Consider the following 26,721-nt stretch of genomic DNA (forward strand, 5'->3'; position numbering starts at 1 on the left):
GGTATAAGATGTGATGCTGCTTTTATGGATAACCCCTTGATAAAGCAAAATGTCCCATCTTTAAACTTACAGTTTTAAAATTTTAAAACAAATTTGTGATAATATTCATGAACAAATGACAACTGTGAGCAGAGTTAGTTAAGTTAGTTAACTACTTTGGTAAGCATGACATCTTATTTTTTTTAATCATTTTTCCATATCTGTTGAACTCTCAGAATGTATGACCATGAGATAGTTTGACCCTAATATTAACAATATGATCAAACTTAGTAAAGGACAAGACTGACTAACAAAACTAGCACAGGACACGTGAAGTAAATCTTTACTATTTAATACAACAATACCGGTACCATTGCAATAGATAAACATCGTGTAAGTATAACAGCACAGCCCCTTGACATCACAGCAGTAGTAAATGAAAACATTTGATTGTTGGGGGTTCTAAACATTGAACGTTGTTTCTTTTGTCTTGCCTACCATTCGTTGTGGTCAGTCGGGCTAGGTCACGGTCAGTCTCGATAGACATTGTTCGTTTGACTAGGTCAAGGTCAGTCGCCAGATAGTTGTCAAGGTCAGTCTTATTGGTCAAGGTCAGTCTTATTGGTCATGGTCAGTTTTGCTGGCTATTGGTGAAGCTCATCCTTGTTAAACGTCTAAACAGGAACTGTGACCCAATGAAAGCTTGTTGGTATTAGAAAACAAATGCATTCTTGTTTTTTGTTTTTATAGACTAACGTTATTATTGGCTAATGCTATAGGCTGATGCTATACTAATGCTATATGCTAATCCTTTAGGCTAATTGCTCTAGGCTAACGCTCTTGGCTGACCTTATAAGCTAATGAATGCTCTAGGCTCAGTGACTGTAGACGAGCATGACTAAACTAATATCCCGATCGAGTACGTGGAGCCTTTAAGCTTATCACAGAATTGTCTAAACAATCAAGATTGGGCTAAAAGCATGAAGATTAAACCAGTTATTAGCTGAAATAACTCAAAAAATTGCTGTATTGATCAAACGCCAGGTGTCCAAAATATAATAATCGTTGCATCGATTGGCCAACTCCTGTTTATGTACACCGTGTAACCATAGGTGTATCTAGGGTTGTTTATTGGGGGGGGGGGGGGGAGGTATATACAGCGTTAGCATACACTCTTACCTAGATCCGGCTTTGATTGTTAATGTAGGGCCACTGGTTGTACAAGATAAAAACACAAAGTGTGGGATTGATAACATCTAATAAAACAGTAAGATCACAAAGACCAGCCCCTCCCCCCATCCGCCAGTTTATCATATCAACAATGTACGAGCATCTTTCATCTAAAAACTTAAAAGGGTCGCCCATGTATGATGTCATCAAGTTAGCAGTTGTCTACCCTGAGCCCCTAGTCATACGTTGTTACAAACGTCACTCCCATCCCTTGAAATGTCACAATATTAATGGCTTCCCTCCCCTGTAAATAACCGTAGTTTTTTTTTAAAACATACTTATTTTTTCATCATTAATGTGAGAAAAATTCAAAGATGTGTGATAGAGATCTGCGTAGCCAACATGTCATATATCTTAACAGTTCAGGTATCACAAACTTACGATGAGCGTCAGAGAATTTACAGACAACCCCTGTCATAAAAATATTTTGAAAAAAAAAATTCGCGCTTAATTTGTTAACATCACTGGTTAGCAGCCGAAATAATAACAAAACAAAGCATTGACCTATTTCCATGGACACTTGACGCTATGTACGTGTAACAGGGTCTCCTTGTAGCTCCGCCTATCACAGCACCTATGTTTTTTTTCTTGTTACAGCTAGTAATAATCTGCAATATAAGCGTCAAATCATCGATTAGTTAAAAAGTATATTTTGTGGGAGGGGCGGGGCAGGGCTCGAGCCGGTTAGTATCGACATATTTTATTTCCCAGCTTTTTGCCGTATCGATTCTCATAACGTCACACAGATTTACACGTTATTTTTGAATTTTATAGCGCGTTACACAGCGGCTTAGAGGACAAAAAAAAAAAGGATGCTTACTTTAGGCTAAAAAGTAAAATCAGATGCTGACTTTATCAGATGCTTACTTTATGCCAAAAAGTAAAAGTAAAAACGGATGCTTACTTTATGCCGGAAGACAAGAAAAAAAAACCGGATGCTTACTTTATGCCGGAAGACAAGAAAAAACCGGATGCTTACTTTATGCCGGAAGACAAGAAAAAAAAACGGATGCTTACTTTATGCCGGAAGACAAGAAAAAAAAACGGATGCTTACTTTATGCCGGAAGACAAGAAAAAAAAAACGGATGCTTACTTGATGCCAAAAATTAAAAGAAAAAGGCCGCAGACGATGCCAAAGATAGAGTCTAAGAACCAGAGCCGGGTGTCCTCTACATACAGCTCCAAGCCTGCAACACCCGCAAAACAGGAAGCCGCACCCACAAAGGTTATTATACCTGAAATAGAAAGGTCACGTGACATGTTATACCTGAAATAGAAAGGTCACGTGAGATGTTATACCCAGTGGCGAAGCGAGGTCGGGTGTCACCCGGTGCTGCACTTAATTGTGTCACCCCCCAGAGGCGTAGCGACCCTTCCCGGGGACAAACTTTCAAATTTTCGATTTTGCACCCCACCCTCAAACTTTCGATTTGCACCCCCCCCCCCCCGTCAAGTTTTTCTTTATATATTTTGCCATTTTTTGCCTTGGTGTCACCCCCTTAAATGGTCCGCACCCCCGCCCCCCCTCGCTACGCCTCTGGTTATACCTGAAATAGAAAGGTCACGTGACATGTTTTATCTGAAATAGACAATTATGTCACAAATGTTAAACCTGAAAAAATACACAAATTTTATGCCTGAAATACATAAGTCACATGACAAACGTTATGTCTGAAATAGTAAGGTCACTTGGCAAATGTTATCATTTAAAAAATGAGCTGACTTCACGATATCAATGAAATACACGGATCAAGTAATTCTTTTGTGTCTCAAATGGATGAATGAATCGTGTCGAACACTAACTGGATTCTGTAGTAAATCAAACAATTTTATGAAGAGCTTGTGGGTAAAGTATGAATAAATTAAAGGATGCTAACCCCGTAGCTGGAACGGCGAGGTTTGATGGTAGATCTAACGAACGTTAACCCGAAAGTCTCAAGTTCGAATCTCCGGCTCGAGTCTGTAGAACGGCCCCGAGTTCACACAGATGAACTCTACTTCATCTGTCCCACGTGTCTTGGGCATAAATAGTAGTGAGTGGAACAGCTACTGTGAGTCGTGAGTGGGACATGTGCGAGTAAGTGTGTGTGGGGTCTGTGTGAACAAGGTGTGTATGGAAATGTATAGAAAACAACTCAGTACAATACATGCGTAAAAAAAACTCACTGTAGAGTGCACACGTAAAACAGCTTACTGTGTAAACCAACTTACTGTCTGTGTAGAGTGCACACGTAAAACAGCTTACTGTGTAAACCAACTTACTGTCTGTGTAGAGTGGTCACGTAAAACAGCTAACTGTGTAAAACAACTTACTGTCTGTGTAGAGTGCCTGACTGTTGAGCTTGAGACCGATGTAGATCTTGGCCACAGCAATCAGCAAGGACACGATGCCACAACTCAAGGCAAAGCTATCGTACAGGACAACTTCCTGCCGAGTACAAGTGTTAAATAGTTGTCTCCAAGTCATACAAGTTTTAAATAGTCAGTTGTCTGCCAGTTGATACAAGTGTTAAATAGTCAGTTGTCTCCCAGTCATACAAGTGTTAAATAGTCAGTTATCTGCCAGTCATACAAGTGTTAAATAGTCAGTTGTCTGCCAGTCATACAAGTGTTAAATAGTCAGTTGTCTCCCAGTTATACAAGTGTTAAATAGTCAGTTGTCTCCCAGTTGATACAAGTGTTAAATAGTCAGTTGTCTCCCAGTTATACAAGTGTTAAATAGTCAGTTGTCTCCCAGTTGATACAAGTGTTAAATAGTCAGTTGTCTCCCAGTTGATACAAGTGTTAAATAGTCAGTTGTCTCCTAGTTGATACAAGTGTTAAATAGTCAGTTGTCTCCCAGTTGATACAAGTGTTAAATAGTCAGTTGTCTCCCAGTTGATACAAGTGTTAAATAGTCAGTTGTCTCCCAGTCGAAACTACCTACGTGGTTCAGTTTACTGGACCGTTTAGCTGGTCTATGCCTGAATACTGAGCCTGTCAGTTGTAACCAGTGAGTTCAAACTCCAGTTTTTTTTTTAAATTTGCATAACAATACTTAAATATTTGTTTTCCTTAACAGTTTTTATAATAAGCACTTGGTACAGTGGAATCATTGTTTAATAATTTCCACGGTTTTTTAAAAATGATACTAAGGTGGATTTGGAACGAAATGGTGTAGTAATTTTGAAATAAAAATCGAAAATTTAAAACCGTCTAGTTATATATATATATATATATATATATATATATATATATATATATATATATATATATATATTGGTTGCTAGGTAAACAAAAGTGTGACTGTTGTCATTGGTTGCTAGGTAAACATGCACCTTAGACTCGTGAGTCTCCAGGATAATTGCGACCACAGACTTGATGATCAGAGAAGCTGCCGACACCAGAAAGAGGACGCCGATAGCGACACACGCCCTGCAACCCAGAGAAACATTGGTAAGACTTCCTTGAAAAGTTCAACGTTTAGAGCACATACACTACGTCCACAAAAGACGCCACGACAACTGTATCTATCCCCTGAGTCTTTTGTCAAACGTCGCTACCTACAACTACAAGCTCGAGCCGTACAAGTAACACATACATCTCAAGGCTCCACTAACCCCTAAAACAATGGTAGTTCTAAAAAAAATGGAAATTCTAGTGTTTCAAATAAGAAAAAAAGGCACGTAGTATAACTTAGGCGAAAATTAGAACCACCCTCCCTACAAAATGTGACGTCCTTTAATCCCAGACGACCACCCCCCCCTAGTTTAACTACCCCACAACTTACTTCCGTTCCCTGGCCAGCGAGTAAGCACAGTCAACGTTGCCATGGAATCTCCAGACAACAGCACATGACGACAAGCTGTCTAGGACAGCATCCAACTAGGGAAATAAATTCATTTTAATTAGGACTGCAACTAACTAGGGAAATATTTTCGTTATAATTTGTGGTTAGATATATAAGTGATTGAATTTCCTGTAGAATCACCCCCTTACCCTTCATGTCAATTCCTCCCGCACACTACCCCGAGACCAAAACTGCAGCAGGACATCCCCCCCCCCCGCACATCCCTTTACGTAGGAATAGGAATGTAGGTAGGAGGCTAGGGATAAGGTTAGGACTAGTAATGAGGCTAGAGGTTATAGATTAGCATTGTGCGAGGGGAAAGTATAGATATTTTTGTTTTTGATTATTAACGGGTCGTCCATAAATGACGTCACACTCGTAGGGGGGGGGGGTTCGTAATTTTGTGACGATGTGTGATGAGGGAGGGGGCTCAGAGGGTGCGACGTCACACTTTTGCATTATAAAAAGGCAATATTAGAAAACGAATTTTAGACGTTATTTCGCGTTTCAGAAAACTATTTTAATACATTCTGATTAAAATGCTCTATTTTGACAGAGTTCAGACAAGAATTTAGAAAAATATCGATGTTTTAAAAAAAAATTCAACTGCAATTTTGAGGGGGGTTGTAGGCTGAGGTGTGACGTCATTTTAGGGAGGGTCTGGCTTTTTGTGACGACGTGTGACGGAATGGAGGGGGGGGGGGGGGAGTAAAAATCGTCCAAAAAAAAAAGCGTGACGTCATTTATGGATGACCCCTAAGGTCACGGTTAGGGATAGGGTTGGAGATAAGGATAGGGTCAGGTTTAGGATAAGCTTTGGATTAGGGTTACTGTGGTTAATTAGCACGTGGGTAAATGACAGGGGGGGGGGGTAAATGAAAGGAGATGGGAGGGGGTGATTAAACAAGATAGGGAGGTAATTGCCAGAGGAGAGGGGGTTCATTGAGAAGAGAAGAACATTGAAAAAAAGAGGGGATAATTTGGAGGAGATGGGGGTAATTGACATGAGAGGAGGTAATTACTGGGGTAATAGATCGAGATAATCTGGTGTGGGCAATGTCAGGGAAAATTACAGGGGGTAATTGACCCGGAAGGTAATGTCCTAGAACCGGCAAAAAGGCTCCGACTATTTGGCTCACAACAAAAAGGACCCCATAAAATCTATATTTTGTTGTGCTTGAGTTAGCTCTAGTAAAATAATGTATAAAAATGTATTTACCCCGAATGCAAACAGCGACTCGCTGTTGCCCGTCATACTCAACACTGTAACAGATAACAGAGAAATCCACGATCAAACGCTGTACACATAAAACATGGATAGCATGTGTTTGTGATATATCATGATCAATACAAGTTCAAAAGTTAAACATCAATGATTCGCATCTTTAGCTACAAAATTAGCAAGTCAATGCACAGTTAACTCACACTAAGGACATGCTTTTACATTTTTACATGTTAAACTGATGAATCTGATATGAAGGCTAAATAAATACCGTCCACCTACACAAGTAGGGTTCGTGTGGGATGTGGATTTAATGCCCAACCTACCAGCCCTGTATTCCTTATATTTATATACACGCTGTAAACAAAACTAGTGTTTAAATATCTACTTTGGACATCTCCCTACAACTACAATAAGTTTTTTTTATTATATGTGATGGTATTCAGCGGCCATACGTTTTGCATAGATCTGTTAAAAGATGGTGGTTTTGTCTATCCACTCGATCTGTGTTCAGTGAAAGCGGCAGACCAAACGATATATCGATTGCTCCACGCTCCCGTCAGCCACCTGGCACACTGTTATTTCACCTGCTGTTAACTTGCCCGTTTGGTTCTCTAATTTCTTTATTTCCCTTAAAAAATCGTCTTTGAAAACGCCAGATGTCGTATTTATTTTTACATCAACCAGACTTGGCACAAAGCTAACATTTTATGTTACGTTACACAGCATACGCTGGAATTATTAAGTGTAGACCAGTCACTGAAAGTGCTTGCGTCTGAAAGTACCTGCCGTCTGCCTGACTTGTCACATATACCTGCCGTCTGCCTGACTTGTCACATATACCCGCCGTCTGCCTGACTTGTCACATATACCACATATACCTGCCGTCTGCCTTACTTGTCACATATACCTGCCGTCTGCCTGACTTGTCACATATACCGGCCGTCTGTCTGACTTGTCACATATACCTGCCGTCTGCCTGACTTGTCACATATACCCGCCGTCTGCCTGACTTGTCACATATACCTGCCGTCTGTCTGACTTTGTCACATATACCACATATACCTGCCGTCTGTCTGACTTTGTCACATATACCACATATACCTGCCGTCTGCCTGACTTGTCACATATACCTGCCGTCTGCCTGACTTGTCACATATACCTGCCGTCTGCCTGACTTGTCACATATACCACATATACCTGCCGTCTGCCTTACTTGTCACATATACCTGCCGTCTGTCTGACTTTGTCACATATACCTGCCGTCTGCCTGACTTGTCACATATACCTGCCGTCTGCCTGACTTGTCACATATACCTGCCGTCTGCCTGACTTGTCACATATACCTGCCGTCTGTCTGACTTTGTCACATATACCTGCCGTCTGCCTGACTTGTCACATATACCTGCCGTCTGTCTGACTGTCACATATACCACATATACCTGCCGTCTGCCTGACTTGTCACATATACCACATATACCTGCCGTCTGCCTGACTTGTCACATATACCTGCCGTCTGCCTGACTTGTCACATATACCTGCCGTCTGCCTGACTTGTCACATATACCTGCCGTCTGCCTGACTTGTCACATATACCTGCCGTCTGCCTGACTTGTCACATATACCTGCCGTCTGCCTGACTTGTCACATATACCTGCCGTCTGCCTTACTTGTCACATATACCTGCCGTCTGTCTGACTTTGTCACATATACCTGCCGTCTGCCTGACTTGTCACATATACCTGCCGTCTGCCTGACTTATCACATATACCTGCCGTCTGCCTGACTTGTCACATATACCTGCCGTCTGCCTGACTTGTCACATATACCTGCCGTCTGCCTGACTTTGTCACATATACCACATATACCCGCCGTCTGCCTGACTTGTCACATATACCTGCCGTCTGCCTGACTTGTCACATATACCTGCCGTCTGCCTGATTTGTCACATATACCCGCCGTCTGCCTGACTTGTCACATATACCTGCCGTCTGCCTGACTTGTCACATATACCTGCCGTCTTCCTGACTTGTTACATATACCTGCCGTCTGCCTGACTTGTCACATATACCCGCCGTCTGCCTGACTTGTCACATATACCTGCCGTCTTCCTGACTTGTCACATATACCTGCCGTCTGCCTGACTTGTCACATATACCTGCCGTCTGCCTGATTTGTCACATATACCTGCCGCCTGCCTGACTTGTCACATATACCTGCCGTCTGCCATACTTACCAATAGCCGCGATCCCCGCGCCCAAAGCAAAAATAATGGAGAACCACGAGACGACCAGAGCAGAAGTGACATACGTTTTGGTCTCGTTTGGCGACAGGGGGCGCTGGTTGATGAGAGACGCTGTCAAACATAATAAAAATTGAGACGTGAAATCAAACCACGAAAAATGCCGGACCTGAGCTCATTACATCGTTTGCATGACGTTTTAACGCTTCTTAAACGTCGCACCAAAACTCTCTTAAAATATATAATTGACAAAAAGCTAAAAAAATTTACACTGTTCATTGTCACTGCTTTTCCGTTTCATCTTCGCCTGAGTGACGTCTCGTTTTGTTGATTCATTTTCACCAGGCCCAAGTTGTTTCAGCTGTAAACTATTTTCATCATTTTCGTCCATCTCGGATTCACGCTTTTTTCATCCCTTTCCTCTAATCATGGGCTTCGATGACAAAATAGTACAATATTTGACCAGACATTTATAGATTGGACTTAGGGCAAGTAAAAGTATATATTGTCGTTAAATTCTGCAAAAAGTGATACAAAATGCATCAAACTTAAAATTATGTTTAATTAAAGAAGAATAAAAAAAAAGGTCTGGCAAACACTTCCATATTTAATTGGCCATTAATTGGCCATTAATTGACCATTTACAAGAGACAATTAAAAAAAAAACACACACTTAATATGAAGCATTTATAAGTACTTTGTTAGTACACACAATAATTCCATTTTCTTTGAAAAGATGTGTGAGTGTGTATTTGTATGCGAGCGAGAGTTTGTGTGTGTGTGAGCGAGTGTGTGAGTGTCAGTCTGTTAAGCGCCCAATATTCTACTCTGTCCTAGAATTGTAAGAAGACTGCCTAACATCTAACTATACCCGTGGTAACTATAGAAAACAACACCATTTTATTACATTACCGACAACAGTAACTATAGAATACACCACAATTTCATTACTTTACCGTTGGTAACAATAGAAATATGTTACAGTGTAAGGCGACAGTAACATCACTAACGTGTCACTATCTTCTCGTTGAGACACCTAATGTCCCCCACACCTTCTAGTTGAGACACCTAATGTCCCCCACACCTTCTAGTTGAGACACCTAATGTCCCCCACACCTTCTAGTTGAGACACCTAATGTCCCCCACACCTAGTTGAGACACCTAATGTCCCCACACCTTCTAGTTGAGACACCTAATGTCCCTCACACCTTCTAGTTGAGACACCTAATGTCCCCCACACCTAGTTGAGACACCTAATGTCCACCACACCTTCTAGTTGAGACACCTAATGTCCCCCACACCTTCTAGTTGAGACAATGTCCCCCACACCTAGTTGAGACATCTAATGTCCCCCACACCTTCTAGTTAAGACACCTAATGTCCCCCCACACCTTCTAGTTGAGACACCTAATGTCCCCCACACCTTCTAGTTGAGACACCTAATGTCCCATTCACCTTCTAGTTGAGACACCTAATGTCCCCCACACCTTCTAGTTGAGACACCTAATGTCCCCCACACCTTCTAGTTGAGACACCTAATGTCCCCCACACCATCTAGTTGAGACACCTAATGTCCCCCCACACATTCCAGTTGAGACACCTAATGTCCCCCACACCCAGTTGAGCACCTAATGTCCCCCACACATTCTAGTTGAGACACCTAATGTCCCCCCACACCTTCTAGTTGAGACACCTAATGTCCCCCCACACCTTCTAGTTGAGACACCTAATGTCCCCCCACACCTTCTAGTTGAGACACCTAATGTCCCCAACACCTTCTAGTTAAGACACCTTATGTCCCCCACACCTTCTAGTTGAGACACCTAATGTCCCCCACACCTTCTAGTTAAGACATTGTCCCCCACACCTTCTAGTTGAGACAATGTCCCCCACACCTTCTAGTTGAGACAGTCCCCCACACCTTCTAGTTGAGACACCTAATGTCCCCCACACCTTCTAGTTGAGACAATGTCCCCCACACCTTCTAGTTGAGACAGTCCCCCACACCTTCTAGTTGAGACAATGTCCCCCACACCTTCTAGTTGAGACACCTAATGTCCCCCACACCTTCTAGTTGAGACAATGTCCCCCACACCTTCTAGTTGAGACACCTAATGTCCCCCACACCTTCTAGTTGAGACACCTAATGTCCCCCACACCTAGTTGAGACATCTAATGTCCCTCACACCTTCTAGTTGAGAACCTAATGTCCCCACACCTTCTAGTTGAGACACCTAATGTCCCCCACACCTTCTAGTTGAGACACCTAATGTCCCCCACACCTTCTAGTTGAAAAATCTAATGTCCCCCACACCTTCTAGTTGAGACATCTAATGTCCCCCACACCTTCTAGTTGAGACACCGAATGTCCCCCACACCTTCTAGTTGAGACACCTAATGTCCCCCACACCTTCTAGTTGAGACACCTAATGTCCCCCACACCTAGTTGAGACATCTAATGTCCCTCACACCTTCTAGTTGAGACACCTAATGTCCCCACACCTTCTAGTTGAGACACCTAATGTCCCCCACACCTAGTTGAGGCATCTAATGTCCCTCACACCTTCTAGTTGAGACACCTAATGTCCCCTACACCTAGTTGAGACATCTAATGTCCCTCACACCTTCTAGTTGAGACACCTAATGTCCCCAACACCTAGTTGAGACATCTAATGTCCCTCACACCTTCTAGTTGAGACACCTAATGTCCCCCACACCTTATAGTCGAGACACCTAATGTCCCCCACACCTTCTAGTTGAGACACCTAATGTCCCCCACACCATCTAGTTGAGACACCTAATGTCCCCCACACCTTCTAGTTGAGACACCTAATGTCCCCCACACCTTCTAGTTGAGACACCTAATGTCCCCCACACCATCTAGTTGAGACACCTAATGTCCCCCACACCTTCTAGTTGAGACACCTAATGTCCCCCACATCTTCTAGTTGAGACAATGTCCCCCACACCTAGTTGAGACATCTAATGTCCCTCACACCTTCTAGTTAAGACACCTAATGTCCCATTCACCTTCTAGTTGAGACACCTAATGTCCCCCACACCTTCTAGTTGAGACACCTAATGTCCCCCACACCTTCTAGTTGAGACACCTAATGTCCCCACACCATCTAGTTGAGACACCTAATGTCCCCCCCCCCACACATTCCAGTTGAGACACCTAATGTCCCCCACACCCAGTTGAACACCTAATGTCCCCCACACATTCTAGTTGAGACACCTAATGTCCCCCACACCTTCTAGTTGAGACACTTAATGTCCCCCACACCTTCTAGTTAAGACACCTAATGTCCCCCACACCTTCTAGTTGAGACAATGTCCCCCACACCTTCTAGTTGAGACAATGTCCCCCACACCTTCTAGTTGAGACACCTAATGTCCCCCACACCTTCTAGTTGAGACAATGTCCCCCACACCTTCTAGTTGAGACAATGTCCCCCACACCTTCTAGTTGAGACAATGTCCCCCAAACCTTCTAGTTAAGACACCTAATGTCCCCCACACCTTCAAGTTGAGACAATGTCCCCCACACCTTCTAGTTGAGACAATGTCCCCCACACCTTCTAGTTAAGACACCTAATGTCCCCTACACCTTCTAGTTGAGACAATGTCCCCCACACCTTCTAGTTGAGACACCTATTGTCCCCCACACCTTCTAGTTGAGACACCTAATGTCCCCCACACCTTCTAGTTGAGACAATGTCCCCCACACCTTCTAGTTGAGACAATGTCCCCCACACCTTCTAGTTAAGACACCTAATGTCCCCCACACCTTCTAGTTGAGACAATGTCCCCCACACCTTCTAGTTGAGACAATGTCCCCCACACCTTCTAGTTAAGACACTTAATGTCCCCCACACCTTCTAGTTGAGACAATGTCCCCCACACCTTCTAGTTGAGACAATGTCCCCCACACCTTCTAGTTGAGACAATGTCCCCCACACCTTCTAGTTAAGACACCTAATGTCCCCCACACCTTCAAGTTGAGACAATGTCCCCCACACCTTCTAGTTGAGACAATGTCCCCCACACCTTCTAGTTGAGACAATGTCCCCCACACCTTCTAGTTAAGACACCTAATGTCCCCCACACCTTCTAGTTGAGACAATGTCCCCCACACCTTCTAGTTGAGACAGTCCCCCACACCTTCTAGTTGAGACACCTAATGTCCCCCACACCTTCTAGTTGAGACAATGTCCCCCACACCTTCTAGTTGAGACAGTCCCCCACACCTTCTAGTTGAGACAATGTCCCCCACACCTTCTAGTTGAGACACCTAATGTCCCCCACACCTTCTAGTTGAGACAATGTCCCCCACACCTTCTAGTTGAGACACCTAATGTCCCCCACACCTTCTAGTTGAGACACCTAATGTCCCCCACACCTAGTTGAGACATCTAATGTCCCTCACACCTTCTAGTTGAGAAGCTAATGTCCCCACACCTTCTAGTTGAGACACCTAATGTCCCCCACACCTTCTAGTTGAGACACCTAATGTCCCCCACACCTTCTAGTTGAAACATCTAATGTCCCCCACACCTTCTAGTTGAGACATCTAATGTCCCCCACACCTTCTAGTTGAGACACCGAATGTCCCCCACACCTTCTAGTTGAGACACCTAATGTCCCCCACACCTTCTAGTTGAGACACCTAATGTCCCCCACACCTAGTTGAGACATCTAATGTCCCTCACACCTTCTAGTTGAGACACCTAATGTCCCCACACCTTCTAGTTGAGACACCTAATGTCCCCCACACCTAGTTGAGGCATCTAATGTCCCTCACACCTTCTAGTTGAGACACCTAATGTCCCCTACACCTAGTTGAGACATCTAATGTCCCTCACACCTTCTAGTTGAGACACCTAATGTCCCCAACACCTAGTTGAGACATCTAATGTCCCTCACACCTTCTAGTTGAGACACCTAATGTCCCCCACACCTTATAGTCGAGACACCTAATGTCCCCCACACCTTCTAGTTGAGACACCTAATGTCCCCCACACCATCTAGTTGAGACACCTAATGTCCCCCACACCTTCTAGTTGAGACACCTAATGTCCCCCACACCTTCTAGTTGAGACACCTAATGTCCCCCACACCATCTAGTTGAGACACCTAATGTCCCCCACACCTTCTAGTTGAGACACCTAATGTCCCCCACACCTTCTAGTTGAGACAATGTCCCCCACACCTAGTTGAGACATCTAATGTCCCTCACACCTTCTAGTTAAGACACCTAATGTCCCATTCACCTTCTAGTTGAGACACCTAATGTCCCCCACACCTTCTAGTTGAGACACCTAATGTCCCCCACACCTTCTAGTTGAGACACCTAATGTCCCCACACCATCTAGTTGAGACACCTAATGTCCCCCCCCCACACATTCCAGTTGAGACACCTAATGTCCCCCACACCCAGTTGAACACCTAATGTCCCCCACACATTCTAGTTGAGACACCTAATGTCCCCCACACCTTCTAGTTGAGACACTTAATGTCCCCCACACCTTCTAGTTAAGACACCTAATGTCCCCCACACCTTCTAGTTGAGACAATGTCCCCCACACCTTCTAGTTGAGACAATGTCCCCCACACCTTCTAGTTGAGACACTTAATGTCCCCCACACCTTCTAGTTGAGACAATGTCCCCCACACCTTCTAGTTGAGACAATGTCCCCCACACCTTCTAGTTGAGACAATGTCCCCCACACCTTCTAGTTAAGACACCTAATGTCCCCCACACCTTCAAGTTGAGACAATGTCCCCCACACCTTCTAGTTGAGACAATGTCCCCCACACCTTCTAGTTAAGACACCTAATGTCCCCTACACCTTCTAGTTGAGACAATGTCCCCCACACCTTCTAGTTGAGACAATGTCCCCCACACCTTCTAGTTGAGACACCTATTGTCCCCCACACCTTCTAGTTGAGACACCTAATGTCCCCCACACCTTCTAGTTGAGACAATGTCCCCCACACCTTCTAGTTGAGACAATGTCCCCCACACCTTCTAGTTAAGACACCTAATGTCCCCCACACCTTCTAGTTGAGACAATGTCCCCCACACCTTCTAGTTGAGACAATGTCCCCCACACCTTCTAGTTAAGACACTTAATGTCCCCCACACCTTCTAGTTGAGACAATGTCCCCCACACCTTCTAGTTGAGACAATGTCCCCCACACCTTCTAGTTGAGACAATGTCCCCCACACCTTCTAGTTAAGACACCTAATGTCCCCCACACCTTCAAGTTGAGACAATGTCCCCCACACCTTCTAGTTGAGACAATGTCCCCCACACCTTCTAGTTGAGACAATGTCCCCCACACCTTCTAGTTAAGACACCTAATGTCCCCCACACCTTCTAGTTGAGACAATGTCCCCCACACCTTCTAGTTAAGACACCTAATGTCCCCTACACCTTCTAGTTGAGACAATGTCCCCCACACCTTCTAGTTGAGACACCTATTGTCCCCCACACCTTCTAGTTGAGACACCTAATGTCCCCCACACCTAGTTGAGACATCTAATGTCCCTCACACCTTCTAGTTGAGACACCTAATGTCCCCACACCTTCTAGTTGAGACACCTAATGTCCCCCACACCTAGTTGAGGCATCTAATGTCCCTCACACCTTCTAGTTGAGACACCTAATGTCCCCTACACCTAGTTGAGACATCTAATGTCCCTCACACCTTCTAGTTGAGACACCTAATGTCCCCAACACCTAGTTGAGACATCTAATGTCCCTCACACCTTCTAGTTGAGACACCTAATGTCCCCCACACCTTATAGTCGAGACACCTAATGTCCCCCACACCTTCTAGTTGAGACACCTAATGTCCCCCACACCATCTAGTTGAGACACCTAATGTCCCCCACACCTTCTAGTTGAGACTCCTAATGTCCCCCACCCCTTCTAGTTGAGACACCTAATGTCCCCCACACCATCTAGTTGAGACACCTAATGTCCCCCACACCTTCTAGTTGAGACACCTAATGTCCCCCACACCTTCTAGTTGAGACAATGTCCCCCACACCTAGTTGAGACATCTAATGTCCCTCACACCTTCTAGTTAAGACACCTAATGTCCCATTCACCCTCTAGTTGAGACACTAATGTCCCCCACACCTTCTAGTTGAGACACCTAATGTCCCCCACACCTTCTAGTTGAGACACCTAATGTCCCCCACACCATCTAGTTGAGACACCTAATGTCCCCCCCCCCCACACATTCCAGTTGAGACACCTAATGTCCCCCACACCCAGTTGAACACCTAATGTCCCCCACACATTCTAGTTGAGACACCTAATGTCCCCCACACCTTCTAGTTGAGACACTTAATGTCCCCCACACATTCTAGTTGAGACACCTAATGTCCCCCACACCTTCTAGTTGAGACAATGTCCCCCACACCTTCTAGTTGAGACAATGTCCCCCACACCTTCTAGTTGAGACAATGTCCCCCACACCTTCTAGTTGAGACAATGTCCCCCACACCTTCTAGTTGAGACAATGTCCCCCACACCTTCTAGTTGAGACAATGTCCCCCACTTCTTCTAGTTAAGACACCTAATGTCCCCCACACCTTCAAGTTGAGACAATGTCCCCCACACCTTCTAGTTGAGACAATGTCCCCCACACCTTCTAGTTAAGACACCTAATGTCCCCTACACCTTCTAGTTGAGACAATGTCCCCCACACCTTCTAGTTGAGACATCTATTGTCCCCCACTCCTTCTAGTTGAGACACCTAATGTCCCCCACACCTTCTAGTTGAGACAATGTCCCCCACACCTTCTAGTTGAGACAATGTCCCCCACACCTTCTAGTTAAGACACCTAATGTCCCCCACACCTTCTAGTTGAGACAATGTCCCCCACACCTTCTAGTTGAGACAATGTCCCCCACATCTTCTAGTTAAGACACTTAATGTCCCCCACACCTTCTAGTTGAGACAATGTCCCCCACACCTTCTAGTTGAGACAATGTCCCCCACACCTTCTAGTTGAGACAATGTCCCCCACACCTTCTAGTTAAGACACCTAATGCCCCCCACACCTTCAAGTTGAGACAATGTCCCCCACACCTTCTAGTTGAGACAATGTCCCCCACACCTTCTAGTTGAGACACTTAATGTCCCCCACACCTTCTAGTTAAGACACCTAATGTCCCCCACACCTTCTAGTTGAGACAATGTCCCCCACACCTTCTAGTTAAGACACCTAATGTCCCCTACACCTTCTAGTTGAGACAATGTCCCCCACACCTTCTAGTTGAGACACCTATTGTCCCCCACACCTTCTAGTTGAGACACCTAATGTCCCCCACACATTCTAGTTGAGACAATGTCCCCCACACCTTCTAGTTGAGACAATGTCCCCCACACCTTCTAGTTAAGACAATGTCCCCCACACCTTCTAGTTAAGACAATGTCCCCCACACCTTCTAGTTGAGACACCTAATGTCCCCCACACCTTCTAGTTGAGACAATGTCCCCCACACCTTCTAGTTGAGACAATGTCCCCCACACCTTCTAGTTGAGACAATGTCCCCCACACCTTCTAGTTGAGACAATGTCCCCCACTTCTTCTAGTTAAGACACCTAATGTCCCCCACACCTTCTAGTTGAGACAATGTCCCCCACACCTTCTAGTTAAGACACCTAATGTCCCCCACACCTTCTAGTTGAGACACCTAATGTCCCCCACACCTTCAAGTTGAGACACCTAATGTCCCCCACACCTTCTAGTTGAGACACCTAATGTCCCCCACACCTTCTAGTTGAGACAAGTTATGTCCCCCACACCTTCTAGTTGAGACACCTAATGTCCCCCACACCTTCTAGTTGAGACACCTAATGCCCCCCCACACCTTCTAGTTGAGACACCTAATATCCCCCACACCTTCTAGTTGAGACACCTTATGTCCCCCACACCTTCTAGTTGAGACACCTAATGTCCCCCACACCTTCTAGTTAAGACAATGTCCCCCACACCTTCTAGTTGAGACACCTAATGTCCCCCACACCTTCTAGTTGAGACAATGTCCCCCACACCTTCTAGTTGAGACAATGTCCCCCACACCTTCTAGTTGAGACAATGTCCCCCACACCTTCTAGTTGAGACAATGTCCCCCACTTCTTCTAGTTAAGACACCTAATGTCCCCCACACCTTCTAGTTGAGACAATGTCCCCCACACCTTCTAGTTAAGACACCTAATGTCCCCCACACCTTCTAGTTGAGACACCTAATGTCCCCCACACCTTCAAGTTGAGACACCTAATGTCCCCCACACCTTCTAGTTGAGACACCTAATGTCCCCCACACCTTCTAGTTGAGACAACTTATGTCCCCCACACCTTCTAGTTGAGACACCTAATGTCCCCCACACCTTCTAGTTGAGACACCTAATGCCCCCCCCACACCTTCTAGTTGAGACACCTAATATCCCCCACACCTTCTAGTTGAGACAATGTCCCCCACACCTTCTAGTTGAGACACCTAATGTCCCCCACACCTTCTAGTTGAGACAATGTCCCCCACACCTTCTAGTTGAGACAATGTCCCCCACACCCTCTAGTTGAGACAATGTCCCCCACACCTTCTAGTTGAGACAATGTCCCCCACACCTTCTAGTTGAGACACCTAATGTCCCCCACACCTTCTAGTTGAGACAATGTCCCACACACCTTCTAGTTGAGACACCTAATGTCCCCCACACCTTCTAGTTGAGACAATGTCCCCCACACCTTCTAGTTGAGACAATGTCCCCCACACCTTCTAGTTGAGACAATGTCCCCCACACCTTCTAGTTGAGACACCTAATGTCCCCCACACCTTCTAGTTGAGACAATGTCCCCCACACCTTCTAGTTGAGACAGTCCCCCACACCTTCTTGTTGAAACAATGTCCCTCACACCTTCTAGTTAAGACACCTAATGTCCCCCACACTTTCTAGTTGAGACAATGTCCCCCACACCTTCTAGTTGAGACAATGTCCCCCACACCTAGTTGAGAGACAATGTCCCCCACACCTATTGGAGTGACAGGTGTATGACCAGCTGACACCAGCAAACCTGCACCAGACAATGGAAGCCTTCAAGCTGCGGGCATAATAAGAATACCCGGATGTGTTGATAGTTTTTAACATCCATTTAATCACGTTGTCATCACGTGACTGCACGCAGACGTACACCAGAAGAATGGCCCCAAAGAACATCAAAGAGAGCAGGCTCTACGGTTAGAATTTATATCTTTTATCTTCTCTCTCAACCCACCATCAAGTTTTGAATTTTCAATGCAAATATTCGCCCGCAGTTCAGAAAGATAACATCAGTTTTGAACATAACTGAACTACAAATAAAAGACAATAAATGTAGAAAAATGTAGTAAGAACACATACATCACAGAAGCGATCAGTCATGGATCCTATCATACAAAAGAGTCAATTCCTAGAAATATTTCATTATAAAAGCGATCAGTCCTACCATACAAAAGAGTCAATTCCTAGAACGATTTCATTATAAAAGCGATCATTCCTATCATACAAAAAAGTCAATTCCTAGAAAGATTTTATTATAAAAGCGATCATTCCTATCATACAAAAGAGTCAATTCCTAGAAAGATTTCATTATAAAAGCGATCATTCCTATCATACAAAAGAGTCAATTCCTAGAAAGATTTCATTATAAAAGCGATCAGTCCTACCATACAAAAGAGTTAATCCCTAGAACGATTTCATTATAAAAGCTATCATCCGTAAACCGCACTCAATGAAAACTTTCATTTGTGGAAATTTCTTGTTTTTTTATCATATCATAAAGTGTTTTGTGAAATATGAAAAGTATAAACGCAATATTAACTCGCACACGCTGTTGGGTAGCACATAGACCAGCGAATAACAAAAGAGGAAACAGGCGAATCAAATGAGCAGCACAGAAACAAAACCTGCATTAAGTTAAGCTGAGGATTATTAGCATTGGACTTCATCAAATAAACATATTCATACAGTAAAATAGGGATTACTAGAAGTATGTGAGATAGTAGAGTGGGGATTATCAGATTAATGTGTGATTATAGTGAATATAAGTCCCGAGTGACGTAAAATGTAAAAAAAGAAGTTAGCCTGTAGTGAAATAAAACATAAAGTTAATCAATTTATAAAATAATGTGTAAAAAAATCAAACAAATAAGACCATCTTTTTCCAAAACTTAATTTCTTATCAGCAGGCGACACACATTAAGAGAAGGGGAGGGGGGGGGACTGATGAAATGTGACAAGGGAAGATAATTTTACATTCCTAAATTCTGATCGATCAAGATGTGGGAGCTGTTAGCACCAGTTTACAACTGCAACAGTTACTTCACTAGTTCAGCAACTGCTTCAATAGTCCAACAGTTACTTCAATCGTCCAACAGTTACTTCACTAGTTCAGCAACTACTTCAATAGTCTAACAGTTACTTCACTAGTCCAACAGTTACTTCACTAGTTCAGCAACTACTTCATAAGTCCAACAGCTACTTCACTAGTTCAGCAACTACTTCAATAGTCCAATAATTACTTCAATAGTACAACAATTACTTCAATAGTCCAACAGTTACTTCAATAGTCCAACAGTTACTTCAATAGTCCAACAATTACTTCAATCGTCCTACAGTTACTTCATTAGAACAACAATCACTTCAATAGTAAAATAATTACTTCAATACTAGAACAATTACTTCACCATTCTAGCAACTACTTCACAAGTACAACAATTACTTCAATAGTACAACAATTACTTCAATAGTACAACAATTACTTCACAAGTACAACAATTACTTCAATAGTACAACAGTTACTTCAATAGTACAACAATTACTTCAATAGTACAACAGTTACTTCAATAGTACAACAATTACTTCACAAGTACAACAATTACTTCAATAGTACAACAGTTACTTCAATAGTACAACAATTACTTCAATAGTACAACAATTACTTCAATAGTACAACAATTACTTCAATAGTACAACAATTACTTCACAAGTACAACAATTACTTCAATAGTACAACAATTACTTCAATAGTACAACAGTTACTTCAATAGTACAACAATTACTTCAATAGTACAACAATTACTTCAATAGTACAACAATTACTTCAATAGTACAACAATTACTTCAATAGTACAACAATTACTTCACAAGTACAACAATTACTTCAATACTACAACAGTTACTTCAATAGTACAACAATTACTTCAATAGTACAACAATTACTTCAATAGTACAACAATTACTTCACAAGTACAACAATTACTTCAATACTACAACAGTTACTTCAATTCTACAACAGTTTAAAAACTACTTCACGTTTACAGCAATGTTTACACCGGTACAACAAAATGAACATAACGATAACACACATGACTCAAGCGTTACCTCCCGCTAACATATATTTACATGATCATATGGGGCATAACTCAGGCTGCAAAAACATTCTCAACGAATTTCCTTGTCAATAATATCGATAACGTCGTAAGAATTGTGGCGATCAGATTACATTGATTTTATTTTTATAATGTTTACTTATGTTAGTATGTGCAAATTCACAGATCTAAAGTGAAAACACTTTAGATAGCGCGGACTTATTACATTTGAGTTTCTCAACCAGATACCGAGTGTGATGCCATCTCGTAAATTAAACATCAGATGCATCACACATGTAAGCAAACGACAACTGCAGGGAAAGTTGAAAAGACAATAAAATATCAGAGCGACAATTCTTGGATGGACCTCATTTGATTTACCTTCCTTCACCTTTTCTTTCGATAAACTGTGCATTTTATTGACCAACTATTAGAACATTGCTCGACCAATTTGGTTAGGCTGAGGTGGGGGGGGGGGGGGGGGGTCAGTAGAGCCCAGTGTATGGGCTAAGTAGTTTGATCCAGGTTTTCTTTCAGATAATTTTCTCCTTGGGGGAGGTGGGGGTAGGGTTGCCAGATACCTTTTCCGAAAATACTGGACACCTTTCCATCCTTCCCTTCTCAGGTATGCCGCAAAGCAGAAGAAGGGGGGTAAAACATATACTTGTCCAGTATTTATATTTATTTTATCCTGGACAGTCTGCTCAAATACTGGACTGTCCAGTTCAAAACTGGACACCTGGCAACCCTAGGTGGGGGGTTCTTGAAACATGAGGGAGGCGCACTTAAAAATTACCGTGTGTTGTGAAGGGGGGGGGGGAGGTAGTGCTTATAGTATATATTCTCTATATAATTTATATTATTCCATTTTATCCATCGGGAGAGGGTGCCTGAAAGCAACTCCGGTTTGGTCTGGTCACTGGTCAGAGAAAGATGTGGTTAAGGTGAGCATAGTGGAAAAGTGTGAGACGCTAAATCTTTCTTACAGACCAGCTTTAGATAGAGTCACTTAGATATCTTCTTATTGTTATCCTATGGCTTTGGAATAAAATATTATGTAGATCTATGTTCTATGATCCCGTCAATTAAGTTAACTATAGCTAAAATGTTTATTAATATAGGCCCGCATTATATTTTTTAAAAATAAAGCTTACAATCGTTCACCTAAGCGAAATCTACAATTACTACTCACTAAAAAAAAACGCGTTAAACTGAAGTTTATCTTACCTTAAGCTTTAATGTTTAGAACTAGAAATCTTAGTTTCAATAGTGACATAATTAAAACACATATAAACAATAAATCCAAATAGTAACATCACAGTTTTGATATAAAAATTGCATCCATAGTAGCTTCCCTTTCCCATCACAAGTAAACGTTGATTCAATGACGAGTCAACCATCTGTTGCTAACAATTGCAATCAATTTAGACTTTCAAAGGGCGTCGCCGATTTTTTCACACACACATTCTTTAGCTGAGAACACCCATTGACATTATAATTTATACTGCGATCCACACCGTTGAAACCTGATGTTTCCCGGAGGAGACAGACTAGTATGGATAGGGCTGTGTCACAGTTTATCGTCAGATGGCCATACACACCACAGCACCGTGTGTTCAGCTAAAGCGGTTTTCTATGTGGCCATTTAACTATCGTTTTACTTAGTAACTAAAACTTAATTCACACTCTACAGAAGAGAATTGGGCGTGTGTATGTGTATGTGTGTGGGTGTTTAGGGGGAGGGGGAGTGAGGGAGTGGATGCAATAACAAGTGAGAATTTACGTTGGCTGTATTTCTCAACTTAAATGTGAATACACACGTGAGTCTATATATATATATATATATATATATATATATATATATATATATATATATATATATATATATATATATTTAGGCATATGTATATATGTATATATATATATATATATATATATATATATATACATATGCCTAAATATATATATATATATATATATATATATATATATATATATATATATATATATATATATATATATATATATATATATATATATACTAGATGCATACCCGTGCTACTGTGAATACATATGCATATTCATATACATACTCACATATTATATACATATAAAATACTATATATATAAATGAACTCAAAGTAACATTTGAACTAAGTATTCAATAAAAACTAATAACTCAGCATGTTTGCTTTACCTTCAATTTTTAACTAGATCCTAATTTTCTCAAGAGTCAACCAGTTAGTTATGACATCGGTAAATGCAGCGTTGTGTTATATAGGCCTTTGATATATGAGCAGCAGCAGTCTCACAGTTGAATATCGACCTGCATTGTTTACATTAGACATCTGTACAATACTTCATTATGATGATCAATAAGCTGACTGTGTCTTCCTCATGTGGAGTAGTGTACATTTGTTAAGCAACATTGTAGGGCATATGCCTTGCCTTTTACAATATCACAGGACATTGGCCACACGTTCTATAATATATATCACTGGGCATTGGCCATATGTTCACAAGTTATATATTATTACAGGGCATTGAGCATTTGTTCTATAATACCGCAGATCATTGGCCATATGTTATATAATATCACAGGGTATTGATCACATGTTCTATATCACTGGGCATTGACCATTGGTTGTATAATATCACAGGGCATTGACCTTTGGTTGTATAATATCACAGGGCATTGACCTTTGGTTGTATAATATCTAATGGCATTGACCACATGTTATATTATATCACTGGACATTGGCCACATAGTATATATATAGTATCACAGGGAGTGGGCCATTTGTTCTATAATACCACAAGGCACGTGTTATATAATATCACAGGGCATAAGCCACATGTTATATAATATCACAGGGCATTAGCCACATGTTATATAATATCACATGGTATTAGCCACGTGTTATATAATATCACAGGGCATTAGCCACGTGTTATATAATATCACAGGCAGAGTTTCTTCCAGACATCTCCCGAACGAAATTTATATACAGAAAATATATACTTTTAACAGTGTCCGCCCCCCCCCCCCCCCGAACGGAATGAAATTTATACAGAAAATATTTACTTTTAACAGTGTCCGCCCCCCCCCCCCCCGAAGAAAGTCTACCGTCCCCCGAAAATTTCAAGTGCCCCCCCCCCCCCCCCACCCGGAGAAAAAAGTCTGGAAAACACTGATCACAGGGCACTAGCCTCGTGTTATATAATATCATATCCATATGGCGGGTTTTACTTGACTGACATTTCCAACATGGCTGACACAATAACCACGTCGAAGCTTCTCTCGCTGTTCGCCCTTCTACGTCAGAATTCAAAGAAGTCTTAATGAAAGCCCAATGTAAATGTATTCAAATGACAAAGGTGTTACACGTTTAATCTTGAATACAATTTAAATATGTGTTAACGTCACTCATTATAGAACATGTTAACTAAACTGGTGTAGTAGGTTTTATTATAAGCTAGCTAGGCTTGATGTAGTAGGTTTTATTATAGGCTAGATAGGGTTGGTGTAGTAGGTTTTATTATAGGCTAGCTAAGGTTGGTGTAGTAGGTTATATTATAGGCTAGATAGGGTTGGTGTAGTAGGTTTTATTATAGGCTAGCTAGGGTTGGTGTAGTAGGTTATATTATAGTCTAGCTAGGGTTGGTGTAGTAGGTTATATTATAGGCTAGCTAAGGTTGGTGTAGTAGGTTATATTATAGGCTAGCTAGGGTTGGTGTAGTATGTTTTATTATAGTCTAGCTAGAGTTGGTGTAGTAGGTTATATTTTAGGCTAGATAGGGTTGGTGTAGTAGGTTATATTATAGGCTAGATAGGGTTGGTGTAGTAGGTTTTATTATAGGCTAGATAGGGTTGGTGTAGTAGGTTATATTATAGGCTAGATAGGGTTGGTGTAGTAGGTTATATTATAGTCTAGCTAGGGTTGGTGTAGGTTATATTTTAGGCTAGATAGGGTTGGTGTAGTAGGTTATATTATAGGCTAGATAGGGTTGGTGTAGTAGGTTATATTTTAGGCTAGATACGGTTGGTGTAGTAGGTTTTATTATAGGCTAGCTAAGGTCGGTGTAGTAGGTTATATTTTAGGCTAGATAGGGTTGGTGTAGTAGGTTTTATTATAGGCTAGCTAAGGTCGGTGTAGTAGGTTATACTTTAGGCTAGATAGGGTTGGTGTAGTAGGTTATATAGTAAGACGTTAGTTGGTGAGAAATATGTCGATATAAAATGTATTTTTAGTGAGATGTTTTTTGGTGTGAGATGTTTGTTGGAGTGAGATGTGTGTTGGAGTGAGATGTGTGTTGGAGTGAGATGTGTGTTGGAGTGAGATGTTTGTTGGTGTGAGATGTTTATTGGTGTGAGATGTTTGTTGGAGTGAGATGTGTGTTGGAGTGAGATGTGTGTTGGAGTGAGATGTGAGTTGGAGTGAGATGTGTGTTGGAGTGAGATGTGTGTTGGAGTGAGATGTTTGTTGGAGTGAAATGTTTGTTGGTGCGAGATGTTTGTTGGAGTTCGATGTGTTATTGGAGTGAGATGTGTGTTGGAGTGAGATGTGTGTTGGAGTGAGATGTGTGTTGGAGTGAGATGTGTGTTGGTGTGAAATATTTGTTGGAATGAGATGTGTGTTGGAGTGAGATGTGTGTTGGAGTGAGATGTGTATTGGAGTAAGATGTGTGTTGGAGTGAGATGTGTGTTGGTGTGAGATGTGTGTTGGTGTGAGATGTGTGTTGGAGTGAGATGTGTGTTGGAGTGAGATGTTTGTTGGTGTGAAATATTTGTTGGTGTGAGATGTGTGTTGGAGTGAGATGTGTGTTGGTGTGAGATGTGTGTTGGAGTGAGATGTGTGTTAGAGTGAGATGTTTGTTGGTGTGAAATATTTGTTGGTGTGAGATGTGTGTTGGAGTGAGATGTGTGTTGGTGTGAGATGTGTGTTGGTGTGAGATGTTTGTTGGAGTGAGATGTGTGTTGGAGTGAGATGTTTGTTGGTGTGAGATGTTTGTTGGAGTGAGATGTTTGTTGGAGTGAGATGTGTGTTGGAGTGAGATGTTTGTTGGTGTGAGATGTGTGTTGGTGTGAGATGTGTGTTGGAGTGAGATGTGTGTTGGTGTGAGATGATTGTTGGAGTGAGATGTTTGTTGGAGTGAGATGTGTGTTGGAGTGAGATGTGTGTTGGAGTGAGATGTGTGTTGGTGTGAGATGTGTGTTGGTGTGAGATGTGTGTTGGAGTGAGATGTGTGTTGGAGTGAGATGTGTGTTGGTGTGAAATATTTGTTGGTGTGAGATGTGTGTTGGAGTGAGATGTGTGTTGGAGTGAGATGTGTGTTGGTGTGAGATGTGTGTTGGAGTGAGATGTGTGTTGGAGTGAGATGTTTGTTGGTGTAAAATATTTGTTGGTGTGAGATGTGTGTTGGAGTGAGATGTGTGTTGGTGTGAGATGTTTTTTGGAGTGAGATGTGTGTTGGAGTGAGATGTGTGTTGGAGTGAGATGTGTGTTGGTGTGAGATGTTTGTTGGAGTGAGATGTGTGTTGGAGTGAGATGTTTGTTGGAGTGAGATGTGTGTTGGAGTGAGATGTGTGTTGGTGTGAGATGTTTGTTGGAGTGAGATGTGTGTTGGAGTGAGATGTGTGTTGGAGTGAGATGTTTGTTGGAGTGAAATATTTGTTGGTGTGAGATGTTTGTTGGAGTGAGATGTGTGTTGGAGTGAGATGTGTGTTGGTGTGAGATGTGTGTTGGCGTGAGATGTGTGTTGGAGTGAGATGTTTGTTGGAGT

The 26,721-nt window shown here is 42.4% G+C and overlaps 1 protein-coding gene across 3 annotated transcripts; it reads right to left on the reverse strand.

Moving 5' to 3' along the window:
- Window positions 1–315: 315 nt before the first annotated feature.
- Window positions 316–23,202, reverse strand: LOC131942625 (transmembrane protein 163a-like). 3 transcript variants are annotated; one of them, XM_059302509.1, is made up of 9 exons: window positions 23,135–23,202; window positions 8,774–9,021; window positions 8,498–8,617; window positions 6,259–6,302; window positions 4,980–5,074; window positions 4,528–4,624; window positions 3,524–3,638; window positions 2,304–2,445; window positions 316–1,817 (listed from the first exon to the last, which is right to left on the reverse strand). In XM_059302509.1, exons 2-9 carry the CDS (start codon window positions 8,892–8,894, stop codon window positions 1,784–1,786), a joined length of 768 nt encoding a protein of 255 aa, XP_059158492.1. In that variant the 5' UTR covers window positions 8,895–9,021; window positions 23,135–23,202; the 3' UTR covers window positions 316–1,783. The 3 variants fall into 3 exon arrangements, with proteins under 3 accessions (XP_059158492.1, XP_059158491.1, XP_059158490.1); XM_059302508.1 differs by lacking the exon at window positions 23,135–23,202 and adding an exon at window positions 22,165–22,472 and having other exon boundaries at window positions 8,774–8,936; XM_059302507.1 differs by lacking the exon at window positions 23,135–23,202 and adding an exon at window positions 22,165–22,472.
- Between the last annotated feature and the right edge of the window lie 3,519 nt (window positions 23,203–26,721).

The sequence above is a fragment of the Physella acuta genome, unplaced genomic scaffold (genome assembly GCF_028476545.2).
Source record: "Physella acuta isolate Inbredline_101_S28 unplaced genomic scaffold, ASM2847654v3 ptg000416l, whole genome shotgun sequence".
Lineage (NCBI taxonomy): Eukaryota > Metazoa > Mollusca > Gastropoda > Physidae > Physella > Physella acuta.

Bases quoted from the DNA above. Each gene is read 5' to 3' on its own strand.
- LOC131942625 (XM_059302509.1), bottom strand. From the start codon at position 8,894: ATGGACGAAAATGATGAAAATAGTTTACAGCTGAAACAACTTGGGCCT. The intron at 8,618-8,773 runs GTAAATTTTTTT...TATGTTTGACAG, and splicing joins AAGCAGTGACAATGAACAGT to CGTCTCTCATCAACCAGCGC. The intron at 6,303-8,497 runs GTAAGTATGGCA...TATCTGTTACAG, and splicing joins CGCGGGGATCGCGGCTATTG to TGTTGAGTATGACGGGCAAC.